Source organism: Sinocyclocheilus rhinocerous, unplaced genomic scaffold, assembly GCF_001515625.1.
Source record: "Sinocyclocheilus rhinocerous isolate Xijiao unplaced genomic scaffold, SAMN03320098_v1.1 scaffold1600, whole genome shotgun sequence".
Classification (NCBI taxonomy): Eukaryota; Metazoa; Chordata; class Actinopteri; order Cypriniformes; family Cyprinidae; genus Sinocyclocheilus; species Sinocyclocheilus rhinocerous.
The window spans coordinates 1,171,934-1,187,588 of NW_015665129.1; the positions used below are offsets into that span (position 1 = coordinate 1,171,934).

Here is a 15,655-nt window from a genome sequence, read left to right on the forward strand (position 1 = left end):
ACATACAGCATTGCAAACATTGCAGCCGTTCATTATCAGAATAAAATACAGTCAACCAAATATAGATACACTGGTAATTAAAATCGTCCGTACAATCCGTGTCGTTCAGCCTGAGCTCGGGCCAAGCACATTTTGTTCATGTGAAGAGTGTGATTTATTTATTTTTATTTTTATTTTTTTTGCGGAAAGCGCGTTAAGTACTAAAGCATAGTTTCCATGGTAAATAATAGTTTAGCATTCAAATACATCGCGAATATAGAAACATGGATTCGTGCCGAATGATAGAGGTAGACTGCGTGAGAACAAAGGCATTTGCTTTCAATTTTGCTTTAAATTAATTAGATTTGGCTTGTTTAGCAATTTATATTTTTCATTCTTGTTTTGTTCTGAATAGGCTACAGTTAAATTTAAAGGATTTGTTGTGGAGTGAGGAGAACTTAAATAGCTTATAGACTTGCTATTGTGTTTATTGCTTGTTCATTAGGGCCTATAACATTCCGCTTTATTTATGGCGTGTAAAATCTAAGAATTTATTAGCCAATGGCTAATGTTAGACATTATTTAGTCGCCCAGAGTAAGATTTAGTCGCATATGCGAGTGATTTACTCGCAATGTAGAGGGTTGCATATAGTACATAGACTGTATAAAAACATGGACGTAGTGTCCGTGACGTCACCCGTAGGTTTCCGAAGAGCGTTTTGAAGCCTAAAGTAGGCAGATCCGTCCGTCGCCATCTTGGCAGCGCATCACCGCACTTCACTCCCGGATAATTGAAAATGGGCAAAGAGGCGGGAGCTGGTTGCTGAAACCACGCCCACCTAGCTCGACGGTGGTGACAGCAGCGGCAATCCACCTGTCACTCAAGTGGCCACGCCCTTAATTATGCAGAACTTTAAGGCTTAATATAATTTAAACGGATGAGTTATAAAAAAATTCAGTTGTCATGAAGGGCAAAATTAGCTATATAGACCAAAACCACTTTTTGTACCATGCTGTAAACTAGGGTTGCCACCCGTCCAAATACGGGACGCGATTTGTCCCTTATTTTACAAAGGCCAACAAGCTGAATCAACAAATAAGTATTTTGCACCGTTTATAATGCTAATAGCAATTATAATCAAATGAATTTCATAAAAAGTTAGAGAAGCTCATCTTGGCATCTTTGTTTCCATGGCGATGATGGAGTCTCCAGAACGCGCGCCGTTTTAAGCCCTTTCACACAAGCACAGCATGCGCTAAACCTGCGCGGTTTAAAACATCTAGAGCTCACATCCGCCCTTTGAACACAAGACTCTCCAGATGTAGAGCTGAACGGGAAAGTTATCAATGGGTCTGTCCAGTAACTAATGATGAATGCGTAGTTTGCAGAGAAGCTTTTGAGTTGCTCATGGTGGACTGTCTGACTTTAAGGGATAGTTCACCCAAAAATTTAAATTTTGTCATCGTTTACACTCCCACAAGTTGTTTCAAACCTGTAATAATTTCTTTCTTCTGTTGAACATAATAGAAAATACTTTGAAGAATGTGGGTAACCAAACAGTTTCTGGTCCCCAATGAGTCTGGTAGTATTTTTTCTCTACTATGGAAGTTACTGAGGACCAGCAGCTGTTTAGTTACCCACATTCTTCAAAGTATCTTCTTTTGTGTTCAACAGAAGAAATAACTTGCAGGTTTAGAACAACCTGGGTAAATTATGACAGAATTTTCATTTCTTGGTGAACCATACCTTTAAAGTGACAGACACATCTGTGCTTCTAAAGGCATAACCCTATTGTTTTATTTAAATTTGGATAGTCTGTTAGAGCTTGATAGACATAATTATTATATTTTTAGACATTATTAGACAGATGAATTAATAGATTATAATTTATGTTAGACCCTATATATTAATTTATCATTTATATTAATCATAAATATATACATAATAAATAATCATATATGTCATATACAATTTCACATTTTAAAAAGTTTAAAAAATGCAAAATTATTTAGATTTAATGTAGTCCTAATTTAAGCAAATTAATAAAAAAATAAAATTAAAATTAAAATTAATCTCATCCAGGTAACAGCTGCAGAACTGTCAAAAAAAGGCTAATAAGAATTAATCATTTACATACATGAGCATGTTTTCTCATAGTGTATTGTTGAGCTATGAGTTAGAGGTCTACACGGGTCCAAAAATTCGACCCGGACCCGTCTATTATTTTGAAAGTTGGACCCGGGCCTGTGCAGAACCGAGAAATGTCAAAAATGTGCTACCCGGAAAGTTGCCGCTTGATATAGTAACATCGGTTAATGGAAATGCCATCATTTCACAATAGTTTTTTATCAACATTTATAAAATATTGCAAAAGTTTTGTGCAAATTTGTAGTGGAGACACATCTTGTGTTTGTTCAGTCACATTGTTTTAGTTCATCATTGTTTAAGTTTATCTAAATACTGATAAAGCTTATGTGTGTGGCAGAAGTGAGGAAAAGTCTAGATCAATGTGGTGACATCAAAGTAATGTTCCACTGATCATTCAAGCTATAAAGTTCAAGCTATTGAGTGTTTTATTTTCAAGAAGCATCTTAGATATATGCGTATCTAACGTGTCCTGTTTGGTGCCATAACGCTCATGTTCGGTTATGTTGCTCTAGTCTATCAGGTCTTCTGTACCTTTTTCACTGTAAATATTTGCTAGGGCTCCTATTCTCCATCGGCCCATGCATACGTGCGTGTGTGTGCGAGTGTGACCCAGCTGCCTCCTTTCTCTTGCCCCCTCCCTTCACTGCCCCTGTGTGTGTGTATGACTGTTCAGAGACTCTCTGTCTGTGTGTGTGTGTGTGTGTGTGTGTGTGTGTGTTCTAATGTGTCCTGTTTGGTGCCATATCGGTCATGTTCAGTTATGTTGCTCTAGTCTATCAGGTCTTCTTTACCTTTTTCACTGTAAATATTTGCTAGGGCTCCTTTTCTCCGTCGGCCCATGCATACGTGCTTGTGTGTGCGAGTGTGACCCAGCTGCCTCCTTTCTCTTGCCCCCTCCCCCTTCACTGCCCCTGTGTGTGTATGACTGTTCAGAGACTCTCTGTCTGTGTGCGTGTGTGTGTGTGTGACTGCCAGAGGGGGTGGGGGGTCGGGGTGGCCGCTTGCCGAATCAGCCCCTCCAGTCTCCTAGCAACAGAGCTGTTTGGAGCAGGACGGGTGAGAGAGGAAAAGAGAGAGAGAGAAAAGCGGAGAGAAAGAGAATAGGAGGGATAGAGAAGAGGAGAGGGGGATTGAAAAATATGCCACATCTGGAAAAAACCAAGGCTTGCGGGGTCTCGAGAAAAGAGAGAGACAGATAGAGTTTTAGAAGGGGAAATGCTGATTGCTGCTGCTGACAATTCACAGCTCTTCTTTAAAATGATGAGAGGATGATGAAACCGTGCACTTTCAGGCCCAGAAAGCAGCATCTCACACACGCCAGTTCAGCTCTACAGTGGTTTAATGATTAAACACACACGCTGTTTCTCCACGTCGGGAACAAACAGTCAGCTCTACCTGCGAATCTAAACGCTGCGCATTTGTGCTTTGAGGAAGAGTGAGAAAAGAATGCGTTCACCTGATCAGGGTTAATAACTGAAGCGAAAACACTCACTGTGTAAGTCATACTTTCTGCTGTCACAATTGGTTACTGTTTATTGTATTAGTAATGTTCCGCCACTTTCAAATTTAAAAATTCCTTTTTTAATATTTTTAATTCTTGATTCTGATTGGTCGATCGTTGCATTCTGTAAATATATTTGAACACTATAAATTGTTATTCACCATTGTCACAGTCAATTTATTTCCTAAAATTGTGTCATCATTTTTAAACGTTTCCTCAGAGGAACCATTCTAGTGCAAAACATCCAGATATTTCAGTGATTTTACAGTAAAACCGCAGCGGACATGCTGCTCTTCTGCACTTCACACTCCAGGCCACTAGGTGGTAGCCTGGTTTATTTCATTTAACTGAGCATTACATTCGCGAGTCATAAGCATATTACAACAATTTACGCTTAACTAAGAATAATGGTCAAATTTATAACTGTTAATAGTCTAAAATAAGATCTTCATTATGATGTATGCAGCCTACAAATGTGACCTCCGGAGGATGCAGCCTTCAGTTTGAGAAACGGCCTAGTAGTGGGTTGGAGTTATTTGGGTTGGAAATGGCATGAGGGTGAGTAAATAAACTTTTTGGGGAGGAACTGTTCCTGTTCACAGTAAATAAATAGTCTGCCATTTGTTTGCAGTCTCTTTTCTCATATAATAAAATTTCAACCCAAATTACATTAGATTCAACTTTATTGTTATTGTGCTGAGTACAGAGTCAATGAAATACAATATTTCATATCCGTTTATTAATTTCTTTGCAAAGTAGCCATGTAATAAAACAGATGATGTACAGTTAGTCAGTCATTATTGCAAAATAAACCACTCTAGGGTAATATCATATCCTATTGGGATTTATTTTGCAATCCGATTTAAATGTGATATGTTGTTTCTATTGCACACACTGCAATTCAGTGAACTTTACACTGAACTGGCCCATATTTGGATCTATGTGGGTGCAGTATGGCGTCACCGTGTGTCGGGTTTGGCCCAAGTTAGGCCTTGGGTAGAGCTGAACAGATCACCCTGATCCTGCTGGCCTACTTTAGTCACCCACACACTTGTGTCCCAGACTGTGATGTGCCCTCAGATTGGGGAAAGGAGCGGGGGGTAGAGGAAATATTTGTGTCTGTGAGCGCATGTGTGAAGGCAACCGGAATGGAGCAATCGAGCTGAGATGGCGATATTTGTAGGACAGAGAGAGTCAAATTCACACAGTCCTCCCCCCACGGCTATAGCTGAGCCTTTCTTCTCAAAGGTATTGCAAGAGTCTGTGTCTGGTGTCCTAGAGGGACCATTTCTAGAATATTCTCTGGTAGACAGAGGAGCAGGAGGGTTTCTGCATAGGTGTGGCGCGGTCACCTCGTGACCGAGATCATGAAAACCAGGTTGGTGCATGTTTGACTGATCGTGGCATAATAAGAGTGATAATTATGACGAGAGGAGGGAACGCATGCATGAGTCGGATGGCTGGAGAGGGCCGGATTAAAGCGAGCCCGCTCTATGCGCTGGTTTTAGTTGCCATGGCAACTTTCATTACCTGGCACTTGGGAAAGGGGGAGCGAGAGAAAGAGGGAGAGAGGGAAGATGGAGTGGGACAGGAGAAAAAAGGAAGGAGAGCAGCAGAAAGAGAGAAAAAAAGGAAGATGTCTTGGGGAAGAGGTGACAGAGAAAGCAAAACAAGTGGAGAAAAGAAAGAAAAAAAACGTTAGGCCCTCTGGGATTCAAAGTAGAAACGTGTAGTTAAAGAATGAGGGAAAGAAATTAAGTGAAGAGGAAGGAGAGTGACTGCTACTTCCTTCTTTTACACCACATCTGCTGTTGTGTGTGTTAAAAATTAAAACAGGCAATACAAGCACACTTAATTTGTGCCAGGTATAGAATCTAGTAACACAACGAAAGAAAGCAATACTGAAGTATAGAAAAGATGTTTGTGAGAGTGTAATTTTTAAATGTTAAAATAAATAACCAAAATAAAATCCAATTTAATATTAAAATAATCAAGTTTATTATTCAGAGGTGAGCTATTAGTAAAAAAAAAATCCCCCCAAAAAGTGTACTGTAGCTCTGTGGGACTTCATAAAGAATAGCCTGGCAAAGCAAGAGCAGCTGAACCAATGGTGTGATTTTGGGGCAGGGCTAGCTGCTTGTTTGACCAGTGAAAGAGGAGTGTTCCGGAAACCTGTTTGAAAACAGTACTTTTGCAGTTCCATTTTGTTGATGCTAGTGGCACAACAATAACACATTTCGCATTTAAAAGAATTTAAATAAATTACAGTTACTTTGGAAAACGATGTGTCATTCTGAAGTAAAGCCGAGAAAGAAATAATAAGAGAAAAAGGTGTGAAAGCAACAAGGAACAGGTGACATCGGGCCTGTGTGGGACTGGGGGAATAAGAAGGTTGCCTCAGCGAGCAGAGTTCCGGCAGGTGTCACATGACCTGCTGCCCTGCACACCTGCCCGAGTGCGCTGCCAGTTGCCATAGCGACAGGGTCAGCTTTATGGAAAGCAGGGTTGAAGGTGGCGATGGTGGGAGATGGGGCTGGTTGTGTGTGTCTGTGGTGAAGAAAGCAGTTATTTTTAAAATGCTGCAGGAAAGTGTTCAAAAACCACACTGTATTTCTCTCACACACAAATCTAAACAATGGAGATATTCTGTAAGAAACCCCTTGAGCTGTGGAGGACTTAATATTAGATTCAGATCAATGAACGTCTGAATAATACACTGTACAAAGAGACTCTCTTAGCCTTATACATAGCCACCATAACCTCGGGGCGGTACTCATAAAGCCCTGTAGCACAGGTGCTGTTTAAGTGACTAAGATCAGCATTAATGTGGAGAATGCAACTCACAAATCCAAATAATGTATGAGCTGAAAAGATTTGTGCCCATAAAGATGCCAGTCTGTGGACTGGTGCAGGCAGAGTTCAGCTGGTTGCTGTGTCATTACTGCTGTCAGAGGCCTTTAAGCCTGTCAGAGTCATTCTTACTCCTGAAGTCTCATTCTGCCAAAGCAGACTACAGTTTACTGGTCTAAAACACAGACAGAATTGCTTTGCAGCTGGAATGGTGTAATTGGGGATTTTTTTGGAGCAAATTTATGGTTTAGGACTTTCGCGGATTGTAGGTTTTTACACTTATTGTCATTTTACATCAGGGCTAATATTGCAAGCTGCTTCAAAAGAGACAAACAATCATAAACTAAACAGCGCTTACCTCATTCAATATTCATGAGCTTTGTACAGTCGCAGAAACTTCACATGCTGTTTAGTGGCATTGTTTGAGAGAAAAATGAAAATGTCGAACAAATGCAATGGGAGTGAAGATGATAATATGTTATTTGTTTTTGTACAGAGCTGTTATTTGAACAATCAGTGTTACTGACCTCATGAATATGCAAATAGGAACATTAACCTAGGGTCTGCAAATGTACAGTGGGAAATCTAGAAACCTGAATTGAAACCCAGTAATACCCATTTGCGGTGGTTGTGAAAAGCCTAATAAAGTATGAGTGACAGGCCATGTTCACACTGCAAGCCTTAGGGGCCGTTCACACAGAATGCGTTTTTCCATTCCTCTACACTTCTTTTCCATTGCGTGTCTATGTAAACACACTAGACAGATGTGTTTCACCGTTGCACTTACGTTGCGGTGCTCAAGTTAAAGTAATTTCAACTTTTAAAAAATGCATCTTGAATATATTTCCCCATTTCCACTGCCTGCATCTTGTGTTTTTCAAAGCAAAAACATGTTCTTTGTAAAAGGCCCCTTGGTGCTCAATTCTGATTTATAGCTCAGGTCAGGTTTTTTTGTTTGGCTTTTAGCATTATTTTTTAAATATGGCCAATATCACATTTGAGTGTGAACTGGTGAACTGAAATAACCTGCATGCGCAAAAGAACAATAACAAAGATGGCACTCAGAAAGCTGGCCCAAATCAGAATCAGAAAGATAAGATTCCATGTGGTTTGTGCTGTTCACTTTTCACTCTTCAAAAGGCTACTTTTGCCTGCATTCTAAGGCCCTGTTTACACTAGTATGTTTTCGTTTTAAAACGCATAACTTTTGCTACGGTTACGCCTATCGTTTACACTACTCCGGCGTTTTCGACCATCAAAAACGGAGACTTTTGAAAATGCTGCAGACCCCGTTTTAGTTTGAACGATACTTCGGGGTTGCAAACGGAACAAAACGGAGACTTTTGAAAACGATGGCTTGGCTGCCCACATTCGCTCTGCGTATCCTTGACGACCGTGTAAACAATAACATCATGCTCATTGCTGTACCCATAGATATGTATGAGTAGATTCCCCATTCGACCGCTCCAAGCACGTAGATGCGTCTGCTATCTAAATATTAGGAATCTACCTATACATATCTATGGTTGTACCTGCATGAACGGTCACGTGACATGCGTTTTCGGTTGTGTAGTGTAGTGTAGACGGAGATCGTTTCCGAAACGCAGCGGAAACGCCAGTGTAGACGATGATCATTTTCATTATAAAACGCAGTTTTAAAATGAAAACGCACTAGTGTAAACGGGGCCTAAATGTAGCTATACTTTTTAAATGATGACCTTTCTTCTCTTTTTCATAATCACATTTTCTCTCTGTCTCTCTGCAGTGTTCAGATGGAGGGGCGGCCCAGGACAGCTCTTTGAAGCGGGTTGCTGTGGTGGAGGATTTTTTTGATATCATCTATGCCATGCATGTCGAGATGGGGGCAGATCCCGGACGAGCACCCAAACACGCCGGCCAGAAAAAGACCTATAAGGCGGTGAGCAATTATTCAGTGCATAAAAAATAGTCAAGACAAACTTAAGCGAAATGCTTTACTCTTGCTATAAAAGTACATGCAGCATAGGCTTCGTGTGCAGCAATGTGCAAAACTGCCCCCTATTTATTCTTACGACCACACAAGCAACTCTAAAATAGAACATCTGAATAACTATAATGAGTGGAGGCTGTTGCTGGGGAAACAGCAGCCATTTTGAAACACCTGTTGAGCCATTATAGACTATACAGCAATGTCTAAACTTTAGATAAAATAACACATTTTGTGGATTTACTCTTTGGGTTTTTTAATGCAGTAATGCACTAATGCATGCTAGCGATGCAGGCCAGCTTTTTCCGACTCGCATCCACCCACGCATGTGAAAAACAAACTAATGCAATCTAAAATCTTTTTAAACCTGAACTTGTCTGACCCACCGATGTAAGTCAACATCACTACCTCTCAAACTGTCAAACATGACAAGACCCAAGTGACAAGTATTGCATCATGGGACTTATATAAAGCTGCCTGGCTCGCCAAGCCCAGAGGAAAATTATATTGCTCAGAGTTTGCCCTTTCGTGAATCAGGACTTCTATTTTTTTAACTGAAATCACAGTTTTTATCAGGAAAAATCTAAATTGAGATATTGAATCCTCTTCATATTGAAATCTCTGACTTTGATAGCAGACTTGGGAAATCTGTGCACAGTTTCTGACTTTGCTGAGATCTTTTCTGAAACTCAGAGATACATGTGATATTACTGGATTTTTTTTTCAGGAGAGGCAGAAGATCCTTAATTTACTGTATAGGAAAAGCAATTTATTTAATATTGCAGAGATCCCGTCTGTGATTTTTCTTCGCTATGGTAGGACAAAAAATTATCATAGCCAGATGATTACTCAGTGGATTTCATTTTGGACTGAGATTCAGCTGCGTTTTAAGTTGCCCAAACTGCAGGTATGAGTCAACCTGTGCATCACCTTGGCAAACCTTTTGTCTCCAGTATACCTCTCTATTTTCCGTCATATTCTTTCTTTCTCTGACTGTCTGAGAAGTCTGAGAGGTCTCAAATACTTAAGTGTCAGACAGAGTTTTTGTATGATATTTAGTGGAGAAAAAGCACTGACCATTTTTGGTTCATTTCAAAACAACTCTGTCCATTTTTTTTTCTACTGGTGCCCATAATAACGAGTGCTTTCTCAACCACTATTCTTAGGTGTAAAGGGAGTTGTGTGTGTGTGTGTGTGTGACTCACCTCTCCTTTATCTGAGACACTGGTGAATGAAGTAGGAGGAACAAGCATAAATGAGTTAGCGACTGAATCTGAGGGACCAAATACACTCTCACTGAACTGTCATGCAATGCTGTGAGAGGGATTTCATATCACATGCCTTTATTCTTGTGCAGTGTAATTTCTCTATGAGGCTTCACTGGAGTGTTTTGTGTAGTGTGTAATTATAAACAGGCTATTATGTTTCTTAGCACATACATTCAGCATATGTGTTATTGAGTTATTGTGTTGCTTATTATTTGATAATGAGGGAGAGAGGAAGTCGATATGAAGTACAACCTAATGCAGAATTTAGAATCTGATCAGGGCCGGAGTGGGACTCATTTTCAGCCCTGGAGTTTCTTAGACCGGCCCACTTTGTTTTAGTTTTTTTTTGTTGTTGTTGTTTTTTGTTTTTACTGGCCTTTTCAGTGCCGCCTTTGCGCTTTCTATTATACATTTTTAGCTATTATTTTTTGCTCGCATATCTTCAACAATGACTTCTTTTTTTTGAGCAAGGTTCCGCTGTCAGGGGAGTCAAAAGATAATTACGTCATCATTGCCAATTAACATAAGAAATGGAAAATAAGGGACAATTCTGATTCTTTATCTTATTCTTTAAGAAAATAGTGTTTATTCTTGTAGAAAATAAGTGTTTATTCTTTAAGAAAATAAGGGACAGAATAAGGAACGTTCCAAATATTTGTACTGTACCATAATGTAGGCCTAAGTCTGCCTGCAGTTAAAAAGTTCTCAGAAATAATCACAATTGTTTTGCTTAACCCGTTTATGTACAATTATTCTAAAAATTATTTTAAATGTCATACAAAAAATGTCATCGGCCTGAGTAAATTGTACCATTATAGAATTGTGACTTCACACGTGTAATTGAGGAGGTGAAAATACTGTGACGCTGTGAAGCGGGAGCAGCCGGCAGAGAATTCCACTTGGTCAAAGCACCGGCCCTCGCAGCCAAAAAACAGACCAGCCCACCGGGAATCCTCCCGGTGCTCCCGATTAGCCAATCCGGGCCTGAATCTGATCCAATTAAATCAGAACACACAGACTAGACTTGACATATATTCTTCAAAAGTAGGTAGGGGTGCAAGTGTGTACCGAGTATGCTTGATTATGCTCCCTTGTGCTGTGATTCCTTGGTGTGTGAAAGCAGGTGTCGGGTTCCAGCCCCCACTAAGCTCTGTGCTAATCACCTAATTAAAGCAATTAACTGTCTGATAGCCATGTTTTTGACATTTGGCACACATTGAACCTCTCCAAAACTGCTGGACTGTCAGACAAGTAAAGATCAGTGCACTCTAAGTTCTCACCCGATTGGCTGCGACCTTCAGAAATCAGCTGTGATGGGCTTGATTTGCTCTGGTTGAACTGACTTTCATTGGCTGTATCCAGCTGCAACTGACTCTGATTGGTGGTGTCCAGAATCATTCTACAGTTTTACATCCGTGGCCCTGTCCCAAATGCTTTTGACTCAAGATTGTCCAAAGTTATTACAGATTAATATATTATATTAATTATTTTGATTAAGTAAAATATTATACAACCTAAAATAATAATACAAATTATTTATTATATTTATTGTAATATTTATTTTTAGGGGATTCTACTACTGCTATTGATAATAATAATTAGCAATTATTTAAATTAAATTATTAAATTAAATATTTATTAATTAATTGATATTAATTATTTTGATTATATATTACCAAATAATCTAAATTAATAATAAATCTTATTAATTATTAATTAATAATATTTATTAATTTTATTGTAATATTTTAAGAGGGGACTAATAATAATAATAATAATAGTAATTGCATGATTAATTACTGGAAAATTAATTAGTTTGATTCTATATTGTAATACAATCTAAAACCATAGTACCAATTATTGTTATTATTATTATTATTATTATTATCAACAACAACAGTAATAATAATAATAATATTTAATATTATGTAGGTAACCCCTTATGCACTTTCAGATATGCATATAAATCAGCTCTAGATAATTACTGTGACTACAGAAAAGACCAAAAATAAATAAATAAATTAAAAATCAAGATCACCCTTCCTGTTCTGACCCGACACCGTTTCATACTGCTGATGTCTGCATGCTGCCCTCTAGTGGTGGCATCACAGGACTGCAATGATGTTCTATTGAGATTGAGACCACTGAATCACACCACTACCTGAAATTCTATGCATTACTATGCATTATTACTTTTTTGTCTTTTTATTATAAAATTAAATGCATTTCTGTGGCTTTGAAATGTTCCTTTTTGTGTATAAACAGTGTTGTCATACTGAACCTCAGCTTGTTCTCTCGAAGCAGAGGGGGGGGGCATTCATTGGTTTGGCCACACACAAAAAAAGGAGCACCCCCATTACTAAAGATGCAAAAGATGTTTGTGTATGTGTGTTTTGGATGTGTGCGGGGGTGGCAGGGGCTGCACAATGTCCTTGGGGCAACGTTCACTCCCTCTCCTCAGCCAGTGCCCTGGAGAGCCCTGCTGTCAGGTCTCATAGCACAAGCAGCCCACAGAGACCAGCCCTGCCAGCCTGGGAGGAGGGGGCAGTCTGGGAGCATGGCATTCTGGGAGGTGCGGTTTTCCCTGTGTGGCCTTTTCCCTCTGTGCCGCCTAAGAGGGGAGGGTGGTGGGCCTGCCATTCCTACTGCTCCATCACCCTCTCTGTGTGAAGGTCGCACACAGAAAGCCTGCAGGAGAAGAAAGCAAGAGCAAAAGAGAGATGAGACAGGGATAGAAACAGACCAGAAAAGAGAGGGAAGGGAAAAGAAAACCGAGGCATTGCAAAAGAGACATGAGTTTGTATATTTTTATTTATGTTGTCCCTAGTAGGAAAATGAATGTTCCTGAAAGCTAGTGTGCTGCCTTGCTCCCTACACCCCGCAAAAGCAGCTGCCTTCTAAGTGAACAGCCTTCATGTTGCAGGCACACTTATTATGTATTTAAATTTTATCCTCAGTAGGCAGCTCAGAATACAATAACTTATTTTTGTCATTATGCTCCCTCGTTTCAGCTTCTCAGTTTGTTTAATCTCCCCCAAAATGCTTGCTGACTCCTTTCCACTCTCTCTTTTGGTTGTCAGATTGCAGAGACCTACGCATTTCTTCCACGTGAGGCGGTGACCCGTTTCTTGATGAGTTGTGGAGAATGCCAGAAAAGGATGCACATCAACCCCAGCACAGCAGAGTTCAAAGGTCAGACGCCATCCTTGCAATTTCATGTCTAAATTTGCCATTTTTAATGGTTTTGAACTGTGCACACGAATGTACCGCTTAGTAAATTGCTTGTTTTTGTTCATTTTATCATTAATTAAAGTTTTGGGAGTGCATTGCCCTTTAGCGGTAATTAGGAAGACAAGATTTCCAAAATCTTCATTAAAGTCAGACTCTTTTTGATGAGCCACAGAGGCAAGACTAAAATTCTGCACTTCTCCTGGCCCCTCGTAATTAATGCATGGATAATCCGACCCACGGACTTCCTACAGTAAACATCAGATTAACAAAAAAAGAATGAAAAATAATGCTAAAGGAAAAACACAAGCAATCCTTCAAGACATGATGTAGCAGACGCTCATGTGATGACCTTCAAATATGCCTTCTATCTGGATATTTGCATCATTATTTAATTCAGAGACAGTAGTGCTGTTACAAGTGAAACTGCTTTATTATTGTCAGTGTTTTATGACTTATTAAATCAGCAGCGCAGCAATAAGCACCTTTACTTGAACATGAATCAGAAGGGATTTGTAGAGATTGGGCCATTTTCCTACAGCTGAGATATTGTGCTCTATATGCTGTAAGTCAGCTATCTGCGCAGATGTGACGTCGGTCTGCCATTAGTCACAGGCTGATGTGACTAAATTCACACTGCCACAGATGAGCTTGATTTCTATGAACTGAAATGAGCTGAAAAAATATCATTCACAAATGTGTAAGCTAATTCACATTCACTAAAAAGTTGTATTTGCAAACAGCAGTTCACATGCTCATAACGTAATTCATGTTTACAAAATATGATTTGCAAATGCAAAACTATGCATTTGGAGAGAATGAATGTTAAACAAACTTTGAATAGTGAATTAGCTGATCATCTCCTGCCTGCAGGGGTTTTGAAGGGTTGAGTCATCCCTGCTTTCCAAAGCAGTTTATAGAATAAAAATTTGCTATTGAGCTGTTCACGCTATATAGCGGCTGGGAACCCTGTAGAGTCAGAAGATGTGTGTCCAAACAAAAGCCTGTCTGCGTTTATTGTGTTTGATTTTAACAAAGACCCGAGGGGGTTTCAGCAGGGTCTTTTGGAGCTTTGTCTCAAGAGCGCCTTCTAAAGGACCGAACTGAGTCATGCACACTACTGAGAATAGGATTGAGTGAAACTATATTGGCTTTCAAATTAAACAATTACTTGTAGGACATGTATTAAAAAAGGAGTCTAATGAATTAGACACAAATCTTCATAAGTAATAAGCTTTTTTACCATTCAATTTTAGGGTTAACAAGGAATTTTTTTTTTTTTAAATAAATTAATACTTATATCCAGCTAGAATGCATTCAATTGATCAGAAGTGACAGTGAATACATGTAGAATGTTTTAAAAGATTTCTATTTAAAATAAATACTATTCTTTTGAACAAAATGTATCTTGGTTTCCACAAAAATATGAAGAAATGTTTCCTTAGCAATAAATCAGCGTGTCAGAATGATTTCTGTAGGATCATGTGATACTAAAGACTTGAGAAAGGGCTGCTGTAAATGCAGCATTGTATCACTGCAATAAATTACATTTTAAAAGACTAAATAGGTATTATAAATTGTAATACTATTTTATAATATTTCTGTTTTTACATGCATTTTTCATCAAATAAATGAAGCCTTGGTGAGCATAAGAGATGGCTTTCAAAAGCATAAAAAATCTTACAGTCCTCATACTTTTGAACAGTAGTGTAATCAATCAATCAATCAATGTGAACTTTCATTTGTTGTTTTTCACCCACAGAGAACGACCGGCCCACCTCTCTGGTCCCAGACCTCATCGATTACAACATGCCTCTCACTGCCACCTATCTAAAACAGATGAAACTACAGTGCATGAACACCAATGAGCAGGTAGGTAGGTAGAAGCCAAGCAAGCGAGTGAGAGGTACAAAAGCATGGAGATGCTTTGTTTTACAATCCTTACAAAAAAATGTCAGTTTGGTTTTGTAATCACAAACATTGAAGTTAAAATAATTTTGTGTTGAAGTGATGTTTCCAGTCTGTGAGTTTGCTGACAGCTCCTAAACCTGACTTTTAGAGACAATATATGATGCTAAATATGCCTCAGTATCTGGGCAAAGAATTTAATGTAAAAGTCACCCAGCTCAAAGGTACTGCGACAAGGCCTTATGGTGCAATGTGTGGTTGTCAAGGTAAGCTCTTATAGACATGGTTGCCTCAGCAACAGTATATGTGATGCCTGGAATAGCAAGAGCTGGATGTGTCTGTGGGTCACTGTGCTATATAAATGGGGTGATGGTAAATACACAACTCCCATCCTTGTGAAAGACAGTTCCTTATAGCACTGAAATACACTGAAGTACATGGATGTAATTGTATGGCTGAAAGTAAAGAGCATGTTTGTAGAATATCTTTAGAATAGCTAAAGATACGCCAGGGCACATCACTGGGTCAAATGCATTTACAGCTCCCTGAAAAGCTGTCAAGATTTTTTTTTCCAGGATCACTTTAACTCATGTCTGCATCTCATAACACAACATAGTATAAATGACAGTGCAGTTAAGAAAGCTTGCTAAGATTGCATGCAAAGCGTGAAACGTACAGAGGTAGGTCTATAGGGCATTTTATAAGCATGTACCTGTGACATGCAACATTATCCTTGTCCAGCTTCACTGAATCTGACCTTAGGTTAGAGACATCAGCCGTACTGGAGAAACAGGAAAACCTTCATA

At 39.2% G+C, this 15,655-nt stretch overlaps 1 protein-coding gene across 1 annotated transcript in view; it reads left to right on the plus strand.

Moving 5' to 3' along the window:
• The window catches only part of nol4la (nucleolar protein 4-like a), a 50,711-nt gene that overhangs the window by 22,410 nt on the left and 12,646 nt on the right, over nucleotides 1-15,655 (plus strand). Inside the window, exons 2-4 of the mRNA XM_016542238.1 lie at nucleotides 8,245-8,397; nucleotides 12,794-12,905; nucleotides 14,704-14,813. Coding sequence (XP_016397724.1) covers nucleotides 8,245-8,397; nucleotides 12,794-12,905; nucleotides 14,704-14,813 — 375 coding nt within the window. The remainder of the gene's footprint in view (nucleotides 1-8,244; nucleotides 8,398-12,793; nucleotides 12,906-14,703; nucleotides 14,814-15,655) is intronic.